General features: G+C 42.0%; 1 protein-coding gene across 2 annotated transcripts in view; it reads left to right on the top strand.

Annotated features, from left to right (window-relative positions):
- MEGF11 (multiple EGF like domains 11) overlaps positions 1-22,800 on the top strand; it is a 189,305-nt gene that overhangs the window by 18,298 nt on the left and 148,207 nt on the right. For both annotated transcript variants that reach the window (XM_058811484.1, XM_058811483.1), the window contains exon 4: positions 5,835-5,927. In XM_058811484.1, coding sequence (XP_058667467.1) covers positions 5,835-5,927 — 93 coding nt within the window. The remainder of the gene's footprint in view (positions 1-5,834; positions 5,928-22,800) is intronic.

Below are 22,800 nucleotides of genomic sequence, written 5' to 3'. Positions count from 1 at the left end.
TTTCCTTCAGACACCCACAAGTCATGTCTGGCCTAATCCCTGAGCTTTGGCCGGGTGTCAGGATGAGGATAACACAGCCCGGAGCAGATCAATACCTCACTGAGGCAATGGCCAGAGATCCCCAGGCCCTGACAACAAAAAGACCATTGATTCTGTTCTGATTGCATTGATGCAGAGTGTCTCATTCCACACCTGCAAAAGAAGTGCTGGAATTGCACCTACAGGAAAAGGAGCTGATCTTGTGACCTGCTGATGTTATCTGCTCTGCATCAGTCTCATCTTTCCTTTGCTCACATTGATCTCTTTGGGTTTGTGTTTTTCGCTGGTACTTTCATGGGAAGATGAAAAAGAAAGGTTGCTATGCACTGAAACAATAAATTCCTCAAAGCCTGAGCAGGCTTTGAGATCTCTTCATCTTTGGAAGTTGTTAAACCTTGCATGAAAGTGCTTTCCAAGGTGATAAATTAATGGATGTATCCTGAGTGATGACCACAGAAATAGACATTAAGCAATGCAAAGAGCTATTATCCCACTTCATTGAAGCAATTATCCAGGAAACCATCAAATCAGCTTGATTCCTGATGGAAAGTCAGTGATTTAGGGAGGAAATCATCCATTCCACAAATAAGCAATAATCTAAGAATGAGGAAAACCTACCTGGATGCATTAGCTGTAGTCATCTTGCTTGTGCTATGCAGCTCCCTTTCCTGAGCACAGCCAAAAGCTGACTACAGGCTTATCTAATGAAGCTGATACTGTGGACTCAGCACAAGCTGGAGCCAGGCCAGTACATTAGGATGGAAGCACCAGAGAGGCCCTGAGTGAACAGATTCCTAATGGATAAGGAGCAAGAATCTTTTTCATCTTTTTTCATCTACTTTGACCTCTCTGCAATATCTGAAACCACTGGACATAGGATAACAGCTATTTCACCTAACAGAACCACTCTTTTCCCTAAAAGTGGCACGAGGGAATGGAGGAATGGGCTAAAATGGCCCAAATTATTTTAGGGACATGTATTAAATATTTAAGGAAAACATCACTTTTTCCAATAAATTTCTGCTTTGTTTAGTCCAACAACTATCAAGCATAGGGCAAACTGGTTAAATAATCTGAAGGTAAAATACCAGCAACTTAAAGAAATAAAACCAGGTTTACCATTGGTTAACAGAAAATAAATGAAATTGGTCAGAGTTTAGGCAAGATCAGTGTATAGTGAAGAAAACCTGGCAGAGGTAACACAGAGAAAAGAAGATATTTTGAGGCAATGACCTTGTGCCGTGTGTGCAGTCCAAATAAACCAGTTCATTCTGTGCAGTTCCAGGCGAGTGCCTGAATTTCTCATTGTGTCTCATAGCAGCATCCATATCTCCATTTAGCAATGTTTTCCATTATCATAATGTATCTCCAGTTATTTATGCTTTCTGTCACCTCCTGGCTGCTCCGTGATCGTGGGCAGGAGTCCCACAGAGCCCAGGAAACTCCGGTGTGTACGGAATGCTCCGGCACGCGCTACCGTGAGCCAGCACAGCCCAAGGAGTGATTCCTGATTTCTGATTTCTGTTCTGCTCTGGGTCCTTCACACTTTGTAATTACCCTGCTCTTTGTTTTGGAGGGATTTTGTGTGTCTGGCATGGCAAAGTGGGACAATGGCAGATGGAAGTTGCTGGGTCGGTAGCTGTGAACTCCCACAGGTTCTAAGGACCACCACAAATGTTACCACACTCCAGTGCAAGCACAAATTAGGTTGTATGTGACTCTGTCTTTTGTGAAATAAATGTACAATTTATATTTTTGGACAAGGAAGATTTTTCCTTGTTAATCACTCCATACTTGTTCCCCTAGGATGAAACTCTTCCCTAAATGCACCTCAACCTCTGTGGAGCTGGGTGGGTGCCAGCAGTCAGTGGGTGGATGATGTGATGAGCAGGGTGTCACAGAGGGTGTAACAACAAAGTTAAACCCTGCAACATCATGATTTGGGACCATACAGAGGAATGCAGCATCAAGGAAGAGAGAGCAATTCTCCATCCCTGCTGTTGTCTGGGATGAACTCCCTGTGGTGCCCCTTAGCTGAAGAAACTCTGCAGTGGAAATATTCTGCAGTCTGCTCCACTGAGCCCTTCTCCTCATTGCAGTATTCTGGGCACTTCACACCTTTGTGAAGAGGAGTCACAGACAAACCATTTATCATATCTGAATTCAAATTCTGGGCAACAATTAAAGAATAAGCACTAGTAGAATCCATTTCTCTAACATCCATTCCTCAGTGCAGCCATTTCAGGTGTGAAAAGAGTTTAATCTTTAGGTCTATTTCCCTGAGGATTGACCTTATATGTTAAAAAAAGCCCAGTCTGTAATTATAAAGTAAGTGATAAGCATCAAATGGATTGTTACAGAACCCTTTTGTTGCCTTTATTGCATGATAAGAAGCAGTTGCTGTGTAACCTTGAATGTGGGCAAATAACTCATGCTAAACACATTGCGACAAAGATGGCATTTTGGCAGGGCTTTGATGTAGGTCATTTTATTACCAGGCTGAATCAAACTACAAACTGATGTCAAACTCATGCCAAGAATGCTAATAACACACTGATCAATGAGGTGCTGGATTGCTCAAGTGAAGTGGTCGAGGGAAAATGCAGACATAAAAAGTCTGGAATTCCAAAGGTTGAAGTGCTTGGGCTATTATACTGGGAGGAATTATATTCCTTGCATTAGGACAAGTTTTCTTTACTCCAGGGGCCTTTAGCTGAGTGTTGAACAGGACAGTGTCAGAAAGTATGTACTTATCTTTATTTTTCTTGACCTTTATGTGCAAGTAATTTTTATAGTTCCATTAACTAGTAGGATCATTTGCAAACCACTGTACAAAGTGTATTATGAAGAATGCCTTGGGGACCATTGTATCCTATTATGTTGAATGTTAATAGAATGAAAAATTAATTTAAACTCTGAAGACTTGAGCAAGGCAAGACTTCCCTTTTATAGGAGAAATTCCAAATTTTATTTGCTATGGTAAAACTTTAGAGCTGTACCCTAATATGACCTTTATAAGCCTGATTTGAATCAGTCAGAGCAGGAGTCTGATTGTTTGCCAGTTTAAATAAAATTACTTCTGTCAAAGCTTCTCTGTTTAAAAAAGGGGGTTTTCTGTGACCCCCACACTTGGAATTAGTCACTAGTGAGCTCTGAGCTCACAGTACTTGTTTAGCAATTAATCAGCCAGAGATGAGACAGCCCACGGTTCCAAGAAGCATCTTCACCTTACTTGAATCTTTAATTGCTCATTAAACATTGTCATCTTCAGCAATCTGGGACTTCAGAACACCTGAAAACAAGGATACAGTTCTTTATAATATATTTTTTATTATTTTTCATGTGACTGAGTGCTTTAGAATGAGGAGTTCTCTCTTGAGTCTTGCTGCTAAGTCTCACGTTGCACTCTTCCCATAGGACTGCAGCTAGACAAGTGATCAAGGAAACTTCATTGCTTCATTAGTTACTATTATTTCATATTTATGTTAACATAGTTGAGGTGTGATAAATTTGTGTGGAAGTCAGCTAAATTTAAAGCAGTAATGTGGAGGAGTTCTGTTATTTAGAAGAGTAAAGAACCAGTCTCCCATGAACCTTCTCACTCACAATGTTTGCCTTGAGGTGAGAACGTGGCCGAGTTAAAAGGGTAAAAAATGCTGCACATTTTACATGTTAGAGTGATTTATTATTGCAAATGTCCATACAAGCAACGGCAAAATCTCAGTTTTGACTTCCACATCTCTTATGCAACAAGGATGTCACATCAATGAGAAATCAAAGCTGTGCAGGATACAATTCCCAAGGTATCCCTATTCCAGCATATCCTGTATCTTTTAGCTGACTGTATTTTGAATAAAAACCTACAAATTTGTGACTGTTCTATATGTGAACTTCTCCTTGTTCTGGATAACCAGCCATTTTCAAATGATTCTAGGAAGGTGTGTATATTTTTATTGAAATATCCTGTTTATCTAATATCCTGTCCTGAATTTCATCCCACAGCTGTAGAGCAGGATGCTTCACTGTCTCCAGAAGGCCTAACTCGAGTAAAATAAATGCACAAAAGATTAGGACAATTAGTGACTAGAGATTAGCTATGAATATTTCATGCCCACTGCAATACTGTCTAAACACAAGATATGGAATAAGAATAAATTGCATTTTTGACATGCAGCAAACGTAGAAAGGAAATGATTAATTTAGAAAGATCTTGCAGTCGTTTTAACGAGGCAGCGTTCTAATCACTGGTCACGTGGGATCTGCTGGATAAAAGCAGGAAAGTTTGTCCCACAGGATTATTCTAAGTTCACCTGCATTTTGATGTTGGATTTAGATATTTTGTGAACAGCTCAGTGAGTTTGGTCTGCAATGATCCAGCCAGAGAATAGGCAGCAAAATGTTTCCATGAGCTTTGTTGGCAGCTGGGTGTGTGTCCAAGGTGTGACCCAGTCTGGAGTCCAAGCAGTGTCAGGTGTAGCAGGAGTCATTCCAAGTGACAAGGCAGAGGTGGAGAACTTTTGGTGCAGGAGGGATCTGGGAACTGAAAGGGGTCCAGCTTTCATTCCACCTGCAGATCAGGGAAACTTCCAGAAGCTTTGCTGGCTGATTTCAAAGGAATTTTCACTACATTTTCACTCCATTTTCACTACAGCACCCCAAAGCTACTTCCCAAATCAGCTTTGCTAGCCTTGGTGTGAACAGGAAGGAATTATCTTTGTCCTGGGATAAGTCTTTTGTAGTGCAGTAACTTCAGGACCAAGTTACCCAACTTCAGGGTCAGTAACCTAGAACTTCAGGCAGTTCTTGGTTAAGTAAACTCAATACCCACAATTCCCACCTGATATAAAAACACAGGTTATATGACCATAGATTATATATGAACTGAATAATGTATTTTTTATATATATACATACAATTTAATACAGTGACCTCACTGCCACTGCTTCATATTTTCAATAACTCATACACGTTGGTCTAGATGGAAATGATGTGTTCCAGCTTAACTGTCCCATTTGAGTCTCTGGCACAAGGAGTTTCTGGCAGTGTCCTCATGGTAAAATGGAAACAAGGTAGTAAGCAACAAAGTTCAGTCTTTAAAGCGGTTATTCAGTGCTCTGCAGGCTCTTCAGTATGTGATGGGCACACACTGGAAGCTGTCAGACACTGAAACAGCACAGGAAAAGAGAATCCTAAAACCCATGAGCTGTTCCTCAGCCAACCTCTTTGTCTTGGTTTGAACTTGAGGATATCGAACTTCCAATATTAAACCAGTGACACAGAGAACTGTAGTTATGGAACACTGGCTGACCTTGAAAAGACAAAAATGCACTTACAGCTACTGCATCATGGAGTAAAATTATTTATTTTCCTGGAGCTGTTTTTTAAATGAAATCTATTTTGGATCTTAATATACTTTCAAGACTGAGCTCCATTTTGTCTTATGAGCAGTTGCAATTTGAGTGCGATATAAGAAGCTGCTGTTCTGTAATATAATAATAATAAATGTCAGTTTGGTAAAAACTTTATTATGAAGCAAAACTGCTAACCAAAGGAATTTCTGGTGTGTGAGTTTTTCATTGCAGGGCTGAAGTGACAAATGAATTTATTGCTGTCAAGAGACCTATATTTTATTTTGGTCACTTAGCAATAATTAAATCTTGTGAGTAATTTTGTGTGTGTGTGTTTGCTCTGTTTAATATTTTTAAACAAAATATTGCTCTCTAAGGCATTGTTTAGGGTATGTTTAGCAACCACTTAACATGTTTACAATGCTGTGTGTTGTTTCCTCTCAACAGCACTGTGCACAGAGGAGTGTGTGCATGGAAGATGTGTCTCTCCTGACACGTGTCACTGTGAACCAGGCTGGGGAGGGACTGATTGCTCAAGTGGTGAGTAAAGATACCAAAATATGATAAAAATATGTGTTGCTATTAAAAACCAGGTATTACAAAGCAGTGGCCTTAGAACTTAGATTATTTGAATGGAAAAATGAGTGTTGTCTGCTGGTTATTTTGTAAAAGTTCATATTGGGCTGGAACAAACGACCTTTAAGGTCCCTTCAACCCCAGTCATTCTGTGGTTCTATGAATATGTGAAATTACCTTTTCCCAGAATAATGACATTAGACTTTTTTGGTTGTGTTTTGCAAAGAAATGTGAAATGCAGTGGAGGATGCTGTTAATGCTTTTGGTCCTGTTATTAGGACACCAGTACAGATAATAGAGCTCTATAAAGAATTTTTTCTCTCTCAAATCTTTAATACAGCAGTTTCTTCATGAAATAATCTGTGGAGTGTTTGAGCTGTTAGGAAAGCACTCTCTCCAGATAGAATTCTTGTCCTGTTCAAGCCAGGGGGAGTTTTGCCATTGACTTTTCAGGCAGCCCAGATTCTCTCCTCTGACTTACAATCCATTCCTTAAATCCATACTTCCAAAGTCAGGGAAATGGGAGTTGGGAGTTCTGCACCTTTTGCTAGGAAATTAGTCCACACTTGAGGCTTTCAATTCTTTCAGCTGGCCAGGCTGTGTTTGTTAAACTCTCTTAATTGGGCACGGTGAGTTGAAGTGGTTGGTTCATGCTGGAATGGAACAGGCACAAACATCCGAGTGTGACGTAACACAGGCCTGAGACATTATTGACAAAACAGGAATAAGCTTGCTAAATGGAGTCAATTTGTGCATCAAGCAAGTAAATAAAGCTGCATGGGTAGAGATGCTGTGAAATGAAGCTGAATGGGTGTTTTGTTTTGTGTTGGCTTCCTCCCTCTCTCCCAGATTGATTGGGATCTTAAGAAAAAGAAGGGAACAGAGGAGGGATCTATAGAGGGAGGGGTGAGAAGGGAATGGGAGGTAAATGTGCCTGAAGGTGAACACAACCAGAGGCTGAAGGCAGCAGATTCCTGGATGGGTTCCTGGGGTTTCGTCTGCAGCTTTGCTGAATATTCCAGCAGAAAAGGAGCAGGGAGGAAGGGCTTTAGTCCAGAGGGGATGTGGATGCTCCAGCCCTGGGAGTGTTCAAGGGCAGGTTGGACAGAGCCCTGAGTAACCTGGTGTGGGGTGGCACCCCTGCCCATGGCAGGGGTTGGGATGAGATGATCAGTGAGGTCCCTCCAACCCAAACTATTCTGGGATTATATGATTCCAAGGATGGAAACAAAGGCCAAACTATGGGGTTTGAAGCAACATTTTGGGATTACCTGGAATGCATACAAGGGGAAAACTGGGCATCATGATATATTGAATATCTATCTTTAAAAATATTTTAAAACCCCACAACATTAATTGTGAGATATTGTATGGATTCTCAGGAACTCATGTAATGTTATGTACTATTATGTAATAGTACTCATGTATTATTATTCATAGTACTAGATTTTGTTTATCCTACTACTGAGTATTTGTACAGTACATGAGCACTAACAGAAGTTAAAAATAATAATAAAAAGACTATGACAGTAAGGACATACAGATACAGATTACACATTTATACACATGTGCACTCACAGAGTAAAAAGCACTTCAATCTGTGTAAAAATGGCCAGGAAAGGATAAGATGTCAAAGTACAGAATGGTCTTGTGGACTAAAACTACCCAGTGACTCTTATTAAATTGCTCTAATCTTGCAAGTGGAGATAAAAGAAAAAGAAGGTTTTTCCTATATTGAATATTTAGCTTTTTAAAGTAATTAGGAATATTAAAGCACTGACAATGATTGAGATAGAAACATTATTCATAACTTTTATTTCCGCACTGGGCAGGGATCCAGTATATTTCATTTATGAGGTTTCAGTGGTGGAAAGAGAAGTGTTAGCCAATTCCTAAATTAAATATGCCCTGTTAACTTTTATAAATGATAGCCCAGGATTAGCTTCAAAATTTAAGCTTTCATTTTATTAATATAATTAGTGTGTTTGCTGGCCTATAGTGCCCATTGTCTTTCATTCCCCTTGTTACATGCTGGGGAACACGTGTTCCTGTCCCAGGGTCTGATCCCACGGGCTCTGCCCAGTGAAGTGCTCCTAGGAGGGAAAGTCAGATTTACTGCACCTGAGAGCTGCTCACCTTTGTGCTAGAAATTTGGGTGACTGGATTATTCATTGTTAGGAGACTTTGTTCAAATTCAAAGGTTTAAAGGAACAGATTTCAGCTGAATACAGCACATTGTTACTCCCAGTATTTCCAAGAAAGGGGGAATCTGGAAGCTTTGCCTATCTGAGCTTAGCCACGTTTTTCTGATACATGATCCATGTGTTAAATCATATTTTACTGTTGTCCAGTTATAATGTGGAAAACAGTTTTCACTTCTACTGGAATAATGTGTCACTTGTACCTATTTCTGCTCCTTCATGACTGTTGGTAACCAATGAAGGGCACACAGAGCCACAGGCTGTTTGGGATGTTCCTGCAGGGTGTGCTCAGGACAAAGCAAGACTGGTGGTCAATGGTGCCCCCCAAACCCGTGGGGCTGGAGAACTTCCCAAGGCATCCCTCGGGATCAGGGATTTGATGCAGTCACAGGCATATTGCTTTTCATGTTGGCTGTTTGAAGTGCTTTCTTCTTCTCTGGGAGAGGGATTGCCAGCCAAAACACTCCCTTTAAATTTAGCAAAGCTCCCGGGAGTTTTGGAATGGTTTCCTGAGTGATCTCTCCTGAAAGCACTGCTGAGAAGGGGAGCCTCCCTGACACTGGGGGTCGTGTGTTGTCATTTACTCAGGGAAGATCTAAGGGTGCTCACTCTTCCTGAGATACAATTTCAACACCCTGCAGACACAGCCATTATAACTTTCTAAAAGTTATTTCTAACTTTCACTTGATTTGATGGGTGAAATTCAACCATTAGCAAAGCTCCAGCACAAGGTCCAAGTTCACTTCAGAACCAGAAGTCAGACCTGAATATTCCTCTTTCTTGGAGAGGGTCTGAATGCTGACACTGAGCCCCAGTTTCCCACAGAGAGGCAAAGTCCTGGTGTGAAATGCAGTTCCCCAGCATTACCATTCTCCCTTGGCTAAAATATTCTCAATTTAATGTTTTGAATTGTTACAGCTACAGCCTGTAGTCATGCAAACAATTTAATCATCTTGCTCAGACTCGGTTTCATGCTTTCCTAGAACCCAGCCTGTAAGACAACAGTTACAAAACTTGCTTTTCTGTGCAGCTTTCCAGTGACTGATCATGGTACATGTTAGAGTTCATCTGTTGTCAAGGTTAAAATAACTTCAGATGAATTGCTAAACAATTATAAAAAACCCCAGTGCCATATTCAGCTCTGCATGTCTCTGTACCTGTGTTTTACTGCATGCTGGTGTACATCTGTCCATGCCCACAGGCCTAGCCTTGATTTCATGCTATAAAGCTGCAATATATTAAGGCTTGATTACCATAACAATAAAAAGAGAAGTAATGAGGTATTAACTAAAGAAGCTCTTGAACAAAATGTTTTCAGCATTTTAATGATGCTAAAAATTAAAAGGAAAATCCTTTTTAAAGACCACTGCATACCTTTCCCTTCCCTTTTAACTTGTTTTATTGAATCATGCCTGTTTTGTCCATGCAATCTGGACTGTTGGTTTTTTAAATACAAAGCAAGATTGCAAATGCTCTGTGTGAACTCACCTGCTCACCTTTCCAATTATTTCAAAGCAATTAGCTTCAAACAGTATGATATACTGGCTTGAAGTTCTGGGGGGATATAATTGCCTGTTGGTGGTTACCTGGCCTCTTCTGGGTCTTGCTCACAGCCATCTGTATTTACAGGCCCTTAGGCCAACATCCAGCAAAGAATTTAAGCTTATCCTTACACAAATAGGGTAAGTTTTTCATCTGCTTTAAGAATTTAGGTGGTTGTTCAATTAGTTTTGAAGGAACAGCTAAAAAACTTCAGTGAAATTAATACAAAGCTTTAATTGAAATCCTCAGGCCTGTGAGGAATAAGGTGATCTTTCTTTCCAGATGTTAATCAGGTTATTTTATTGGAGACCATTTTGACTCTCATGAGCATTATTTATTGTGAGGAAGGGCACAGAAATCTTTCTGGTTAATAGGGCATTCTTGAAAATGGGGTAACAGGTAGGAAAAAAGAAAGTTCCAGGCAAGAATCCCGAATTAAAAGCAAAAATCTTCCAAAATTGTGTATGCCAGTTTGAGAAATTTCCAAGCAAACAAACACAGAGGTTGTAGTGAAAAAATAAAGCGGTTTTCAAAGTGTTTGATTTGTTATTACTTTTGAGAGAAAACACAGTACTTTCCCAAAGTGCAATTAAAGAGATGTTGGCATAATAAAGCCAAACAATTTTTCTTGCTGTGTCACCTGGGGCAGAGAGATTATAGTGCTGCTGTCTGGCATAGGCTGATCCATAAGGTATACATATGGATAACATAGTTTTCCTTGGAAAGGATGTTTTGTACAAGCTGTCATTAGGAACAAGAACCTATTTCATCTTTATCTCTTTGTCAGAAATAGCCAAGGTCATAACAACAGGCTGTTGTAACATCACAGCAAGATCACTTTTAAGGGTATAGCCCTGGAGCAGCTGGAGTGCCTCAGTCCTGAGACTCGTGATGAATGGGAACAGCAGATTCTGTGCTAAATCTGAGCGGGGTTGTTTGACAAGCCATGGAAAGCAACAGCAGAACTCTCAGGAGAAAAATGAAGTGTTTTAAAGTGAGGCTGTGGTGGTTTTCAGCCTTGATTTTGGCATTCATGCTCTCCAACTGCTTTGAACTATTTCTGGAGAGGAAATGAAGTTCAAAGGAAAGATCCCTGGTTCATGAATTCAGACTCAAACAAAATTCATGTGGGAGGCTGATCTGCCAGAATCATTAGCTGAGTTTTCATCCTCAGATTTTTTGGAAGGGACTGACCAGGAAACCACAGAGTCCACCCAAGAGTTGTGAAGGTACAAGACCACAGCTCTTGAAGCTGTTAGTGGGCGACTGCTTAGATCCAGAGCCTGTCCCTGAGGGACACCTGCCCATGGCTCATCTGGGATTTGTCACTGTGGGGTTTGTACCTCACTGACTGCTGTATCCAAGATGAGGTCACAGAACCAGGTACAATGTTCCTGTTTCCACCACAGCCCAAGAGTTTCATTTGCCATTGCAGCTGCTGGGTTTAGAGGCAGTTTCTAAAGATCTGTTTGAACTTCAAACTTCCTGTTTGAAGTTGTTAAACGGCAATTGCGATCCAGTCTTAATTATTGCTTTAGCTGAAACAGGATTCCATACCCATAGCATGTGGACTTCAAAGTTTTAACACACTTTTCATTTAAGCCAAGCTCAAATTACAGCTTAATTTTGATGTGATTTGCAGATTCAGTGACAACTGCGTCATGCAAAGAGATGCAAATGTACAAAATCAAACTCCAGTGAGGCTCATAGAAGGATCTTTCCATAGCAATTACAGAGTGGAATTGATTTCTGTCTCTCAGTTCTAACAATTTGCTCTTCCTTAAACTTAAAAAACACCCATCTCCCTTCAATCACTGCTGAACTGGTGTAATCAGGTAAACAGCTTGTGTTTAATTTTTGCCTCTGCTGGATGTTGGGCCCACGCACCAGGGCTCAGGCCCTGGGTTTCATGTGTTCCCAGGCTCTGTGGCAGCAGCTCTTCCTGGGCCCAGCCCACGCAGGACAGCCTGTGACAGGGAATGAGATGTAAACACAAGCTGCTGTGCAGTGCCGTTGTGGCACAGCAGCATGTCCTGCATGTATTTTTACACAGATAATTTAGCTGCATTAAACCAGGATGATCCATCACTTTTCATTCGGTGGGAATATTTTGTCTCTTGCTGAAGCTGTTGATATCTGCCCAGTCATTTGTGGCAGTTTCTGCTCACTTTGTGAGGGATGTGTATCCTGTATCCTCTCAGCTTCCATGAATTAACCACTTGGGAGGTGCTGCAAGCTTATGGAAAGGTACCGGAGTGATAAGAGCCTGGGCTTCTCCCACAGTAACAGGGCTGGGCAAAGGGCAAGGGTTCATCCTGAAAAAGGAAAAGTAGATCCAAGATTTACTCTGGGAAGGAACTGCTTTCTGTACTTTTGTGTGATTCATTGGTGATGAATAGATCAGCTGCCAGTTGTTCTAAGTCTTGTACTAAAGTGAGTGAAAAATAGAAATTCAGCACCCTGTGTCCTTTTCACCTTCATCTTCCCTGTCAGAGTCTGGGAGAGTTCTTCCTTCCCTAAATCAGCTGGTTGTGTCTAAAGCCAAGGTAGTGACAGATCATTTCCCCAGCACTCCCAGCTCTCCTCTGAGACTCCCTCTTTTGGATGATTTGAAGAGTCAATTGAGCTGACCTGACTCTGTCTGTTCCAGTCCCTGGAGTTCTGTCTTCCAGCTTGTGCCTTGCTCTCAAGGCTTGATCCAGCCTTGTACTTCATACATATGAATAGTCCTTTTAAAGTCAATAAGGAACAATCTTAACTTCTTCAAGTTAGATAAAGGCTTAAGCCATTACCTGAATGGGAACTCATGAGATGAGGTGGAAACCAGGTTGGTGAGGATCTCTTTTATAGGGGCCAGTAGTTACTGGGTGTCATCCAGGATGAGCAAGGGCATGAGCATTGCTTGGGTCTCACAGCTGACAAACGGGAGGTGAGAGGACAGGTAAGACCCAGTGACCTGGGCACAGCCCCTGCTGAGCTGTCCTTGAGCAGGATGGAAATTCTGTGTTCCATGGAACTGAACTGCAATTCTTTATGCTGGATATCTCTGCAAAATCAGTTTGAATCCAACACCGAATTCCCGCTGAAAACTGAAAAGGGAAGCTGTGAGCAAATCTTACTGTCTAAAGCCTTATGGGTTGCCTGTCAGTAGGGCAGTATGTCAGGGACTGGTGCTTCCAAAAGGGACTGAGAAAAGGCATTCAGGTTTTGAAGCAGAGAGCTGGGTGTGAGGCTTTGGGAGCAGGCAGGGCTATCCAGGGAAGTTGTGTCCCAGAGCACCTCAGTGTTGCTGAGGTGTTTGTAACAGAGCAACAGTGAAGCCCTTCCAAAGCACAGCCCCTCTGAACCTGGAGCACCACTGAGCTGTGTGGCTGCTCTCTCATCTGGGGAATGGCCTGATGATTGACTAAAACTTTGGATTTTCAGGGTAACTTTCAGTAAATGAAACCATGGTTACAAGCACTGAACGGGCTAAACGCATTCCCGTGCAGGTTTGTGTGGTTATGCAAGAGGGAATTTGGCTCCCATACATCTTCCCTTGGCTGCCAAACTGGTGAGAGCAGAGCAGACTTCACAGAGAGGCAGTGTATGTGTGACGAGTTGTTAGTTTTATTAATTTGACTGAGGTTTTTCTCACTTTAGACAGAGTAATAGTTATAAAAGAAAGAACCTACTAAAATATCCTCTTTAATGAACTGAATTGCTAATGCTGAATTTCATTGCTGGAGCATCTTACAATAATGTGGCTTTAAATGTGCACTACACAAATGAACAGACTTTAGATCAATTTAAAAGTACCATTGGTATAATTTTATGGCCTGGTCACTAAGAGCTGTCACTTGGAAAAAAGAGCAAAATTTCCTTTTGCAAAGCATTGGCAAAAATCTCAGCTGCGGACACCCACTCAAAAGTATTTCTGGGGTTTTTGCTTGCTAAAATATACACACAAAATAATTAGTGGTCCTTGGGAAAGCTTCTAAACCACTTTTCCCTGTGTTAGACATGGTGAGGGATTCCAAGGCATGCTTGGAAAGGGCAGAGCTCTGCTCACTGTCCAACACTGAGCTATCAGGAAATCCCTCAGGAGCTATTTCAGGCACCTGAAGCTTGAGAAGCCTGAGGCCTGTTCTGACTTTTGCTGGGTTATGAATTACTGTCCCCAAAGACAGGTGCAACAACTGGGAAAGGGCCTACTGCTCCATCCCACACTCTTAGGGTTTTTTAAAAGCTGCTGTTCTTCTTAGATAAAATACTATTTCCTGGGCAATGTTTAAGGATTGAAATAAAAAAGGGAAACCAATGTTTCATTCAAAAGTTAGACTTGAAATTTATCTTGGGCCTCCAGCAGCTAAAATTTGTTAGAAAATGGCAGATATTCATCACACAGTGTTAGACACCAGCCTGGCTGTGTGTGGATACCCGAGAGCTGAGGCACAGCCAGGAAATCATTGCAAGAGCAGCAGGGAGTGTGCCCAGGCATGGGAGGCAGGCACATGAACACACAGCTTTCCCTGGTATTGAGGGTTCCTTTGTTTAGGCTTAAGCCTTTCAGAGTCTACATAGCAAGATCCTAAAATACTTTATTTCAGGAAACAGCAGCTGGGTGTATTTTAGCTGCTCTTTGGCTGCACTGAGCAGTCCCCATCGTCCGTGTCCCCTCCCACTAACCTGGTGTTCAACGTGGGCAGTGTCTGCTCCAAGGGAAAGTGTTACATGCTGAGATTTGTCCTCAGGCTTCACCCTAATTTTGTGTGAACTTAGCTCAGCCTCCATAGGGCGGGAAGTCCTCATTTATCCTTGATTTCAGTGGGAGTTGAGTAAATTTGTCGACTGGATTGACTGGGCCCGTATTGGAGCTGAAAAGGGGTGGCACTGGTGGGCTGGGAAGAACTCAGCCGCAGTTAATATCTGTGCTGAGGAGAGGGAGGCTCTAATGTACAGCTGCCCTTGGTGGCTTGGGTGGGCTGCATTTAAAATACAGCCTGGAGGCAGCTTTGCTAACTTTAGAGATGTGTGATGGTTGCATCTGCAGGAGACTACGCAGAAGTGATGAAACACGGCAGTTTGAAGTGAGAGTGGTGGCACCGAGCCCCTCCACGCCTAATGGGGACGTGGCAGCTCAGTGGAGGGTTCTGCTGCTTATTGGTTTTGAAGTTCTTTCCATGTCAGTAAAATATCTGTGTAGGAATAAGAGACCTCTTTAGAGATGTGTCTGCCATTGCACAAGTGACACTCTGGAGTTTCTCTTCAGCCTTAAAATCACTTGCATTTTTGGTAGCTTCTCCATGCAGGAGGAGGTCATGGTGATCTTTAATCACTCTGCATAAAATGAGAAAGTTTCAGGGAGTTTTCTTTGCTTTACCCAGTGTTTGTGCTATTGTGAGTTTGATAGCAAAGTTCTGAAGTATTTTCAGAAATTTCTTCGAGAAATCCTGTTCTTCTAAATTACACTCACAAGAATCCCTCTTAAGCCCCTCAAGTAATACTCTGATACTTATTTGTAGTCCTTAAAAAACCCGGAAAAAGTGTTTACCATAGGAGCAGATACCTTGTGTCCCCAGTGAAATGAGTGTTTGTTGACATCTTGTCTGCCTTGTTGTTGGGGAGAGAAATAATGAGACAGCAGAGGACTTTAACAAGTGCAAATGTGGCTGTAAATGCAGGGCTGGCAGATCAGAGCCCTCGCAGGCTGCTCGCAGGTGAGCGTTTTGTTCTTGCCGCTAATGGAGCCCGGGCAGGGAGAGGAGCAGGCCCGCAGCTCTCCAGAAGGAAAAGCCTGGAAATGAGGGAATGTGTCGTGACCTGAGGAAATAAATGAGCAGATGGTGTGCCAGCATCATACCTGACACTCCAGAGGAGGTGGTTGTAACATAACCACAGACTGCAAACAGAGTTGTGAACAGAGACCAAAGCCAATAAAAGCAGGGGAAGGTGATATGCATGGAGACATGGAATAAAAAAGCAGGGCAAAATCAAGATTGAGATATGACAGAGAAGGAATTCAGGGGAAATTCTGGGAAAATAATCAATGTGAGACAACAGGCAGAAGCAGGTGGGGATAGGAAGGGAGGTCAGTGTGCAGGTAACGGACTTGAGACAATCCATAGCTGAATTTGGATGTTTCACAAATGCACACTGTGATGCATGTGAGGTACCTATAATTTCAGCCTTGTGAGCAGACAGTTACTGGCTCTTTCTACCAAGGAGAAATTACAGATTTTTTTTTAAATAAGAAAGTGAAGTGGAAGGACTGAGGATAGAATGGTGATGGGAGATGCCACAGGCAGGTTAATAAGGGCGAAGATTTTTCTGGTTCCAGCTGGAATAGAGTTATTTTTCTTCCTAGCTGCTGATCCAGTTCTGTGGTTTGGATTTAGGATGAGAATAATATTGATCACATACTGATGTTTAGCTGTTGCTCAGTGGTGCTCACCCTAAGTCAAGGACTTTCCATTTTCTCCTGCTTTGCCAGGGAAGAGCCCATAAGAAAAGGAGGGACCATGGCCAGGACAGCTGACCAGAACTGGGCAAAGGGATATTCCATAGCAGGGCTCAGTGGATAAACTGGGAGGCACCAATTCCTGTCCTGGGATGGGCTGAGCATCCAAGAGTGGGTGATGAGCAATTGTGTTGTGCAGCAATTATCTTTCCTTGGTTTTATTCCTCTCTTTCTTCTTCTTCTTCTTCTTCCTCTTCCTTCTTCTTTTTATATTATTATTATTATTATTATTCCTGTTCTTATCTCAACCAGTGGGTTTGACCCTTTTCCAGTTCTTCTCCCCATCCCACTCGTGAGCAGAGGCTCTGTGGGACTTCATTGCCATCTGAACTTAAATCAGGACAAGAATCTGAACCAGGTGATATCCAGACAGAAGGATTTAGAGATGAAGTGCTCAGGTTCAAGTGGCATTTGTCTTTTTTTGGTGCTGGCAAGGAAACCTGTTGAAGTGTTTATGAAGGGATGTAAATGTCTTTTACAGCCCTATGGCTTCAATAAACACTATGTAATGTTTAAACACAACGTATTGAAGTGGGATGCTGGAAGTTATAGTGCATTCAACTGCCAAAAATGCCTTTTCTTGGCCTGGAAGGATCATGCAAGCAAAGAAAGTGCAGTTTTCAATAGACTGGGTTTATTTTGTTACTGAAAAAACAGAGGTGAAACACCAGGAATTTTGCACATTAGAGAAAATTTATACAGTCAAAAGTTCACTTGTATTTCTGTACTCATGAAAATACTTTACACCTTTAGTCTTGACCTTTCCTTACACCATTTGATTACCTTCACTGTGTGCTATATAACAAGCACATCTTCCAGTCATTTCCTACACCTCCAAAAGACCTGATTCAGTGCAGAGAAACAGCAAGATTTTATTTATTAAACATGCCTGTGTTAGCCCAGCAGAATATCTGGATGTTTGGGAGTGAAAATGAGAGTTCTAAAGACTTCAACCTTGTCCAAAAAAAGCCCAGTGAAGGCCATTTGTCAGGGGAGCTGGGAAGAGACCCAAGTGTCACAGATATGGGTGTCTATCTTTGTAACTGCAAGAACTGGTGAAATATGATCAGTGACCTAAAAGATGAGTAAAGTCAGAGAATAACAATGCACAATAAGTTTCTGGGTTGTGCAGGGAAAGCAAAAGGAACCTACTGGTACACAGAGTCTTCTGCTTGAAGAACTATAGGGGAGAAAGGTGGAAAAGGGAAAGAGAGTGTGTGAGAAAGGTTCCCATCCACAACTACTTTGTAGCAGTAGGTTTTATCCACTTTCATGGCTCTGGGGTGTCCTGTGCAAGAAGGATTTAGGCCCCATTAGGAATAACAGTAAATTCCAGATGGAAATTATGTGTGTATTGTTACTGGGATTATTTTATATCAGGAAGAGCTTTATGGGCATCAACCAGAAAAAAAGAGAGATAAAACTCTTATTCTTTGATCATGGAGGGTGGTCATTGAACATGAAAAATCTCCACTGTTCATCATTTTCATTTTCAGTAGCTTCTCTGCCTATCACACAGTGCCTGCTTATGTGAAAGCCAGAGGCTGCCAGGTTTTAAAATCCTGACCAGGATGCTTAAAAATATGTGCATCAAATTCAGGGTAGAGGGTGAAATTACCCAGCAAAATTAAAATTTTAACAGAAGCAGCTGAAACATGAAACAGCAGACACTTGGGGTGATTTAGAGGTAAGAGTTTCTCAACTTTGCTAGTGTCTGCTTGAATCTCACCTTTCTGAACCCCATGTACAGAGCTGCAGTGTTCCAATTATGCAGCTTTGTGAGTAAACCATAAAAATTGATTACAGGAGAGTTTTTAGCCAAGGCTCAAAATCTGATGTCCTCTCTGACTTATCTACAATGCAGTAATAATTTCCTAAATAAAGATCAAATCCTGGAACAAACTGCAGAAGGAGGCAGGTTTGCAGAAAGATATGAGGATTCATATGGAAGATCAATTTTTCCATAGAGATTGCACATTTACTGCTAGGGTGGGAGATAAGGAGACAGCTGGAAGTTTGAGGAATTCTTGGGAATCCAGAATAACCTTTGCTTCATCATCTACTTTAGCCTGTTAGTGCTTCCCAATTACATGGCATCCACTTCAGTTGGGATAGCAATAATGCATTAATTTCTGTAAATATTATCTCCTTCTTCTAGGACAAATTCCAGCCACTGGAATTCCCCAGATTCCAGTTTAGGAATGCCAGTAGAAGGTGGTACCTTTCCCTTGCAGACCTGGTGGGGCTATGGGCCATAGGAGCTGCAGGACAAAGCTCAGTGAATTTGTTTTCAGCATCGGGTGAAGGATTCTTTTTGTCAGAGTTTATTCAGAAATCCTTTGGGAAGAGGGTGCTGTTATTTAGCCATGGAATCTGATGGTGGCAGCCCAGGTCTGGGTTTCTTGGGAAGCACCCATCCATGACATTGGTAAGAGTCTCACCACCCTTCATCCTCAGCTTCTGCCTCCAGGGCTCTTCAGAGTGCTCACGTTCACAGCTTAGAGCTCAATCAAATACAAGAGTGCCATTTAGCCATTAAAAACCCCTCTACTGTAAGGGTGATTAAAGACTGGAATAGGCTGCTGAAAGACATTATGGAGCCTGTCCTTGGAGATATTCAAAATTCAGCTTGATACAGTCCTTGATAACTTGGACTAGATGATCTCCAGGGGTCCTTTCTACCTCAGCTGTTCTACAATTCTATGATTCTATGAATTATTTTATTTCTGTAACTTGAATGATCTCTGAATCAGAGCAGGAGGTTTAGTGGATTGCTGGATATGGTGGAAAACATAGAATATCTAAGCAGCAGGTCAGAGCATTCTGAAAGCCCCTGGGAATCTCCTGTGTCTGAGAGCAGAACTCTATTATGGTGAGCCTGTCCAAAGAATTATGTGGTAATTCTCACTCCAAAATCCTGAAATGCCATGGAAATTCTTATGACAGGATGTATTTTCATCAGTAAATTCAACAGTACTGGAATTCCTTGCTCATATTCAGGAATTCAGGCTCTGTTCCCAACTCTGTTTCTCAACTGCTGCATCATTCTGGACACGTCCTTTCCCTCTGTATTTCATTTTCTGGTTTATGGAATGGTGAGCCTGACCACATTTGGGTGAACACTGGAGTTTCTGGATGAAAACTGCTACAGAGGAAATCGATGTTTCTCCTCAGATGAGTGAGATCCTTTGCTGTGTGCTGTGTGGTGGATGCATGTGCTCCATCTGACAGCAAGACATGACATTAATTAATTACCCTGACGTGCAGTCATGATGCTGCAGTCAGTATTTGAGATGTCCAGATGTTGAGCTGTTCTTCCAGGATGCAACATGTTGGAATGCATTAGGAGCTGCATTTTTGCTCTGTGGATGACTATGACAAATTGAGGCACAGCCAAGGCATTAAGTTGCTCCCAGGCATCTTTCATGCTTCATCCCTTCCCTGAGTGATAGATGGTATTAAACCTCTCCCTTTTTGTTGTCTTTGGTTTTTTTTTCTGGGAAAAAAACACATTGTGGATAATGGAATGGAAATCATCAATGCTAATATTTATCCCGACTTTGTTTTGTATCTGCAAGATCAATGTTTTTTAAATTCACTTTTCATTCTCTTTTGCTTCATTTGCTTTGTTGTTGTAAAGGATGTGGTGCATCTCAGGATCACATTTGGAGTGCAGCTTTATTAATACAGAGATCCACAAGTGGAATTGTTCTGGCTTCATAGAAATTATAACAGAAACTGAGCCATTGTCAGGTGTTTAAACTCAATATTTAACATTTCTGAGTATATAGCAGGTACAGCTCCTCTCACCTGAAATTCCTTCTAGGCTGATTAGAGAAGGGGACTTAGGTAAACTCCATGTGTGAGCTTTGGGGGTTGGATATCCCAGGAAGGCTCTGTTCATCCTGAGCAGGTGTGAAAGGGAGAACATGAACAGGAGGAACATCAGACATTGAGGAATGAAATTGCAGGGAATTCTCTGGGTTGGGCTGCTATTGCCATAGGAGGAGAGCAGGGAAACACAACCCAGACCTCTCTGTAGGGAAACATTATGCTCCATTAAGTAAAATAAAATGTACATCTCAATTCTGATTCTCAGGATCTTTGCAAATGCCATTTCATCTGCATTTTGGAAATCCCAGTGATGGGGCTGTGGCCAGTGTGCTGCCAAATGAGGAGGCTGCTTCCCCTCCAAGTTACATGGTTCTGCTAATATTTTGTTTTCTAATGCAGATCAAAATCCAAATCCTCCTTTTTCTGTAAGTCTTTCACACATTAAACCCCAGCAATAACAGCAGAGCATGTTGAAGTAAAACAGAAATGATGGAGCAGGGATCCAGTCCTGATCAGTTCTGACTCTGTCAGTAACAGTCTCCATTCTGTCTCCTATGCTCCTTGCACAACACAGACTTTCCCCATTTCTTTACTGAAATTGAATAGTTTCTTTAATAAAATAAGCAATGATGAAGACAGGTACATGGGTCATGCAACTTGTACAGGAAATTGAGGCTTTCATAACATCCAAGAAAGGCAAGTTAAAATTCTAGTAAATTACGTTTAAAATCCTCTTCTTCTTTTTAATTGAGAATTTCTTATACTTCCACTACAGTGGGATTCAGAAGAGAACACAGTTTCGAAGTTTTCTATTTGGGATAAATCACATTTGTGACAAAATTCCTTTGTCAGTGGAAGTCTGTCCACTGAGCAGTTACAGTGCTGCTCACCCTTCTGGGGGAGGAATGACGAGGTTACTCTGCCACTTACATTTCAGTGAAGATCTCAGATCCAGCTCCTATCCCTCCTAAAGGGGATTTCAGGAGTCAATTGATCTGGTGTGAGCTCTCTGAACAGAAACTGAACTTCTCTGTCCCTGGACACCACATCCCAAATGTGTTCATCACCACCCCCAGCTCCAGGACTGATTAGGTTCTATTTGCTTCTCTCGGTGTCTTCCTCTGGAGCCACACATTTTCCTGGTTTCAATACAGAAATGGAAATGAAATGCCAAACTAGGCTCTGATATTTCAAAAGAGACAGACTTGAAAAACAGAAACATGACCAGAAGAAATATTTAAAATTTTATCATGGCCCAGTCCTCAGATATCCAGCAGCGGATCCGATCTGAGCAGGGGCTGTGTGTAATTGCATTTTAAGGAAGTCAACAGAGCAGCCTCAGTTGCAGGATTGTTTGGTTTACTGTAATTAGATAAATTAATCAGTACATTAACTTCTAATGCAGAGCACAATTCAGAAATGAGTTGCAGATATTTGTTATTTTGTTAGGATTTAAAGAGCAAACTCTTCCATGAGAGGTCAGCGCTACAAAGCTGCCAGAGCTCTGTGAGTGTGTAAGAGGTTTTAAACTCCATAAAAATAAGGTCTAGCACAGAGAAAGTTACAATTGGGTTACCTTTTATTTTTAAGAGAAAGAAAAAGGTTTGTGTGAGTTAGTTATTGCACTTCCATCTAGGGTTGCAAGAATCAATGCATGACTGGCTTGGCCTGACCTGCAGATAGTGAAACAATATTTCAAAGCCAGGAAACAAAGATCTTCCTCCCTGTCCTTTGCTTGTAGTGCTCCCACTGACACCACCTGTGTGATGCCTGAAATTGTTTTTCCAAGTAGCTGGGGTGGTTACATGTTCTGCATAAGACACAACTGGTGAAACACGTGGATGATGGTGCTGCCAGACTTTTCAGAACACTTTATACACAGCCCCCCATTAACAAAGGGACATCTGACAGGTTATGGTAAATATTAACCAGCACATTAAATGAGGCTTTCTGCTGTCTCCTCACTCATCCACCCTTTTATGTCAGGCTTTCAATACAGGGATTCTCTGGACACATTAAACATGAATTTGGTTTAGTAGTTGAGTGCAGTCCTGTATCTTATTGAAAAGCTCACTCACAGTGAACAATGTCACATTACTAAAACATTTTTGTGTCTCAAATACAGGCCAGAAAGCAGGTACAGGTTTTTCCTTGTTGGAGAGGGAGCTGGGATTCATACTGAGGCATGGCTGCAATCACCAGCCTAGAGCATGCTGGTCTTGAGATGCTCCTGCCACAGCAGCCTGAAGTGAAGGGATGGTCCTTTGTGCTGGACCCAGACCTGAGGCTCTTTGCCCCCATGCTCCCCTTCTGTCTCTTACCATCTCCCTCCTGTGTCGTTTTGCTCTTGCTTTCTGCTTTTTTCCATTCTTCTGCTGTGCTCCCCTCCCTTGTTGCCCTTCATTCTCCTCATGCCTGGCTGGGAAGGGCTCAGATCCCCCTGCTCCCCCCAGCACTCAGAGCCCGCAGGCTGGGCAGCTCTGCTCCGTGCCTCCTGATTGCCTTCTCCAGCAGGCAGGGAGTAAAGTGGGATTCAAGGAGCTGCCCATGGCTTCACCACAGTCAGATGCTGGAGTACAGCAGGGAAATGGCTCTCAAGCAGAGCAGTGGCAGGATTTTAGTGCCTTGAGTTCCCTGTTATTCCTTGGCTTCCCTAGGTTGCCCTGATGCTGCTTGGGTAGCCTGGCTAAGAGTCTACAACACCATTTTGTATCACAGAAAGATTCCTTTAATGTGCCTCAAAATGCCAGCCTGCCTTTCA

Source organism: Ammospiza caudacuta, chromosome 10, assembly GCF_027887145.1.
Source record: "Ammospiza caudacuta isolate bAmmCau1 chromosome 10, bAmmCau1.pri, whole genome shotgun sequence".
NCBI classification, from domain to species: domain Eukaryota; kingdom Metazoa; phylum Chordata; class Aves; order Passeriformes; family Passerellidae; genus Ammospiza; species Ammospiza caudacuta.
The sequence above is the reverse complement of the archived record's forward strand: the minus strand, read 5'-3'. Positions and strand labels throughout refer to the sequence as shown.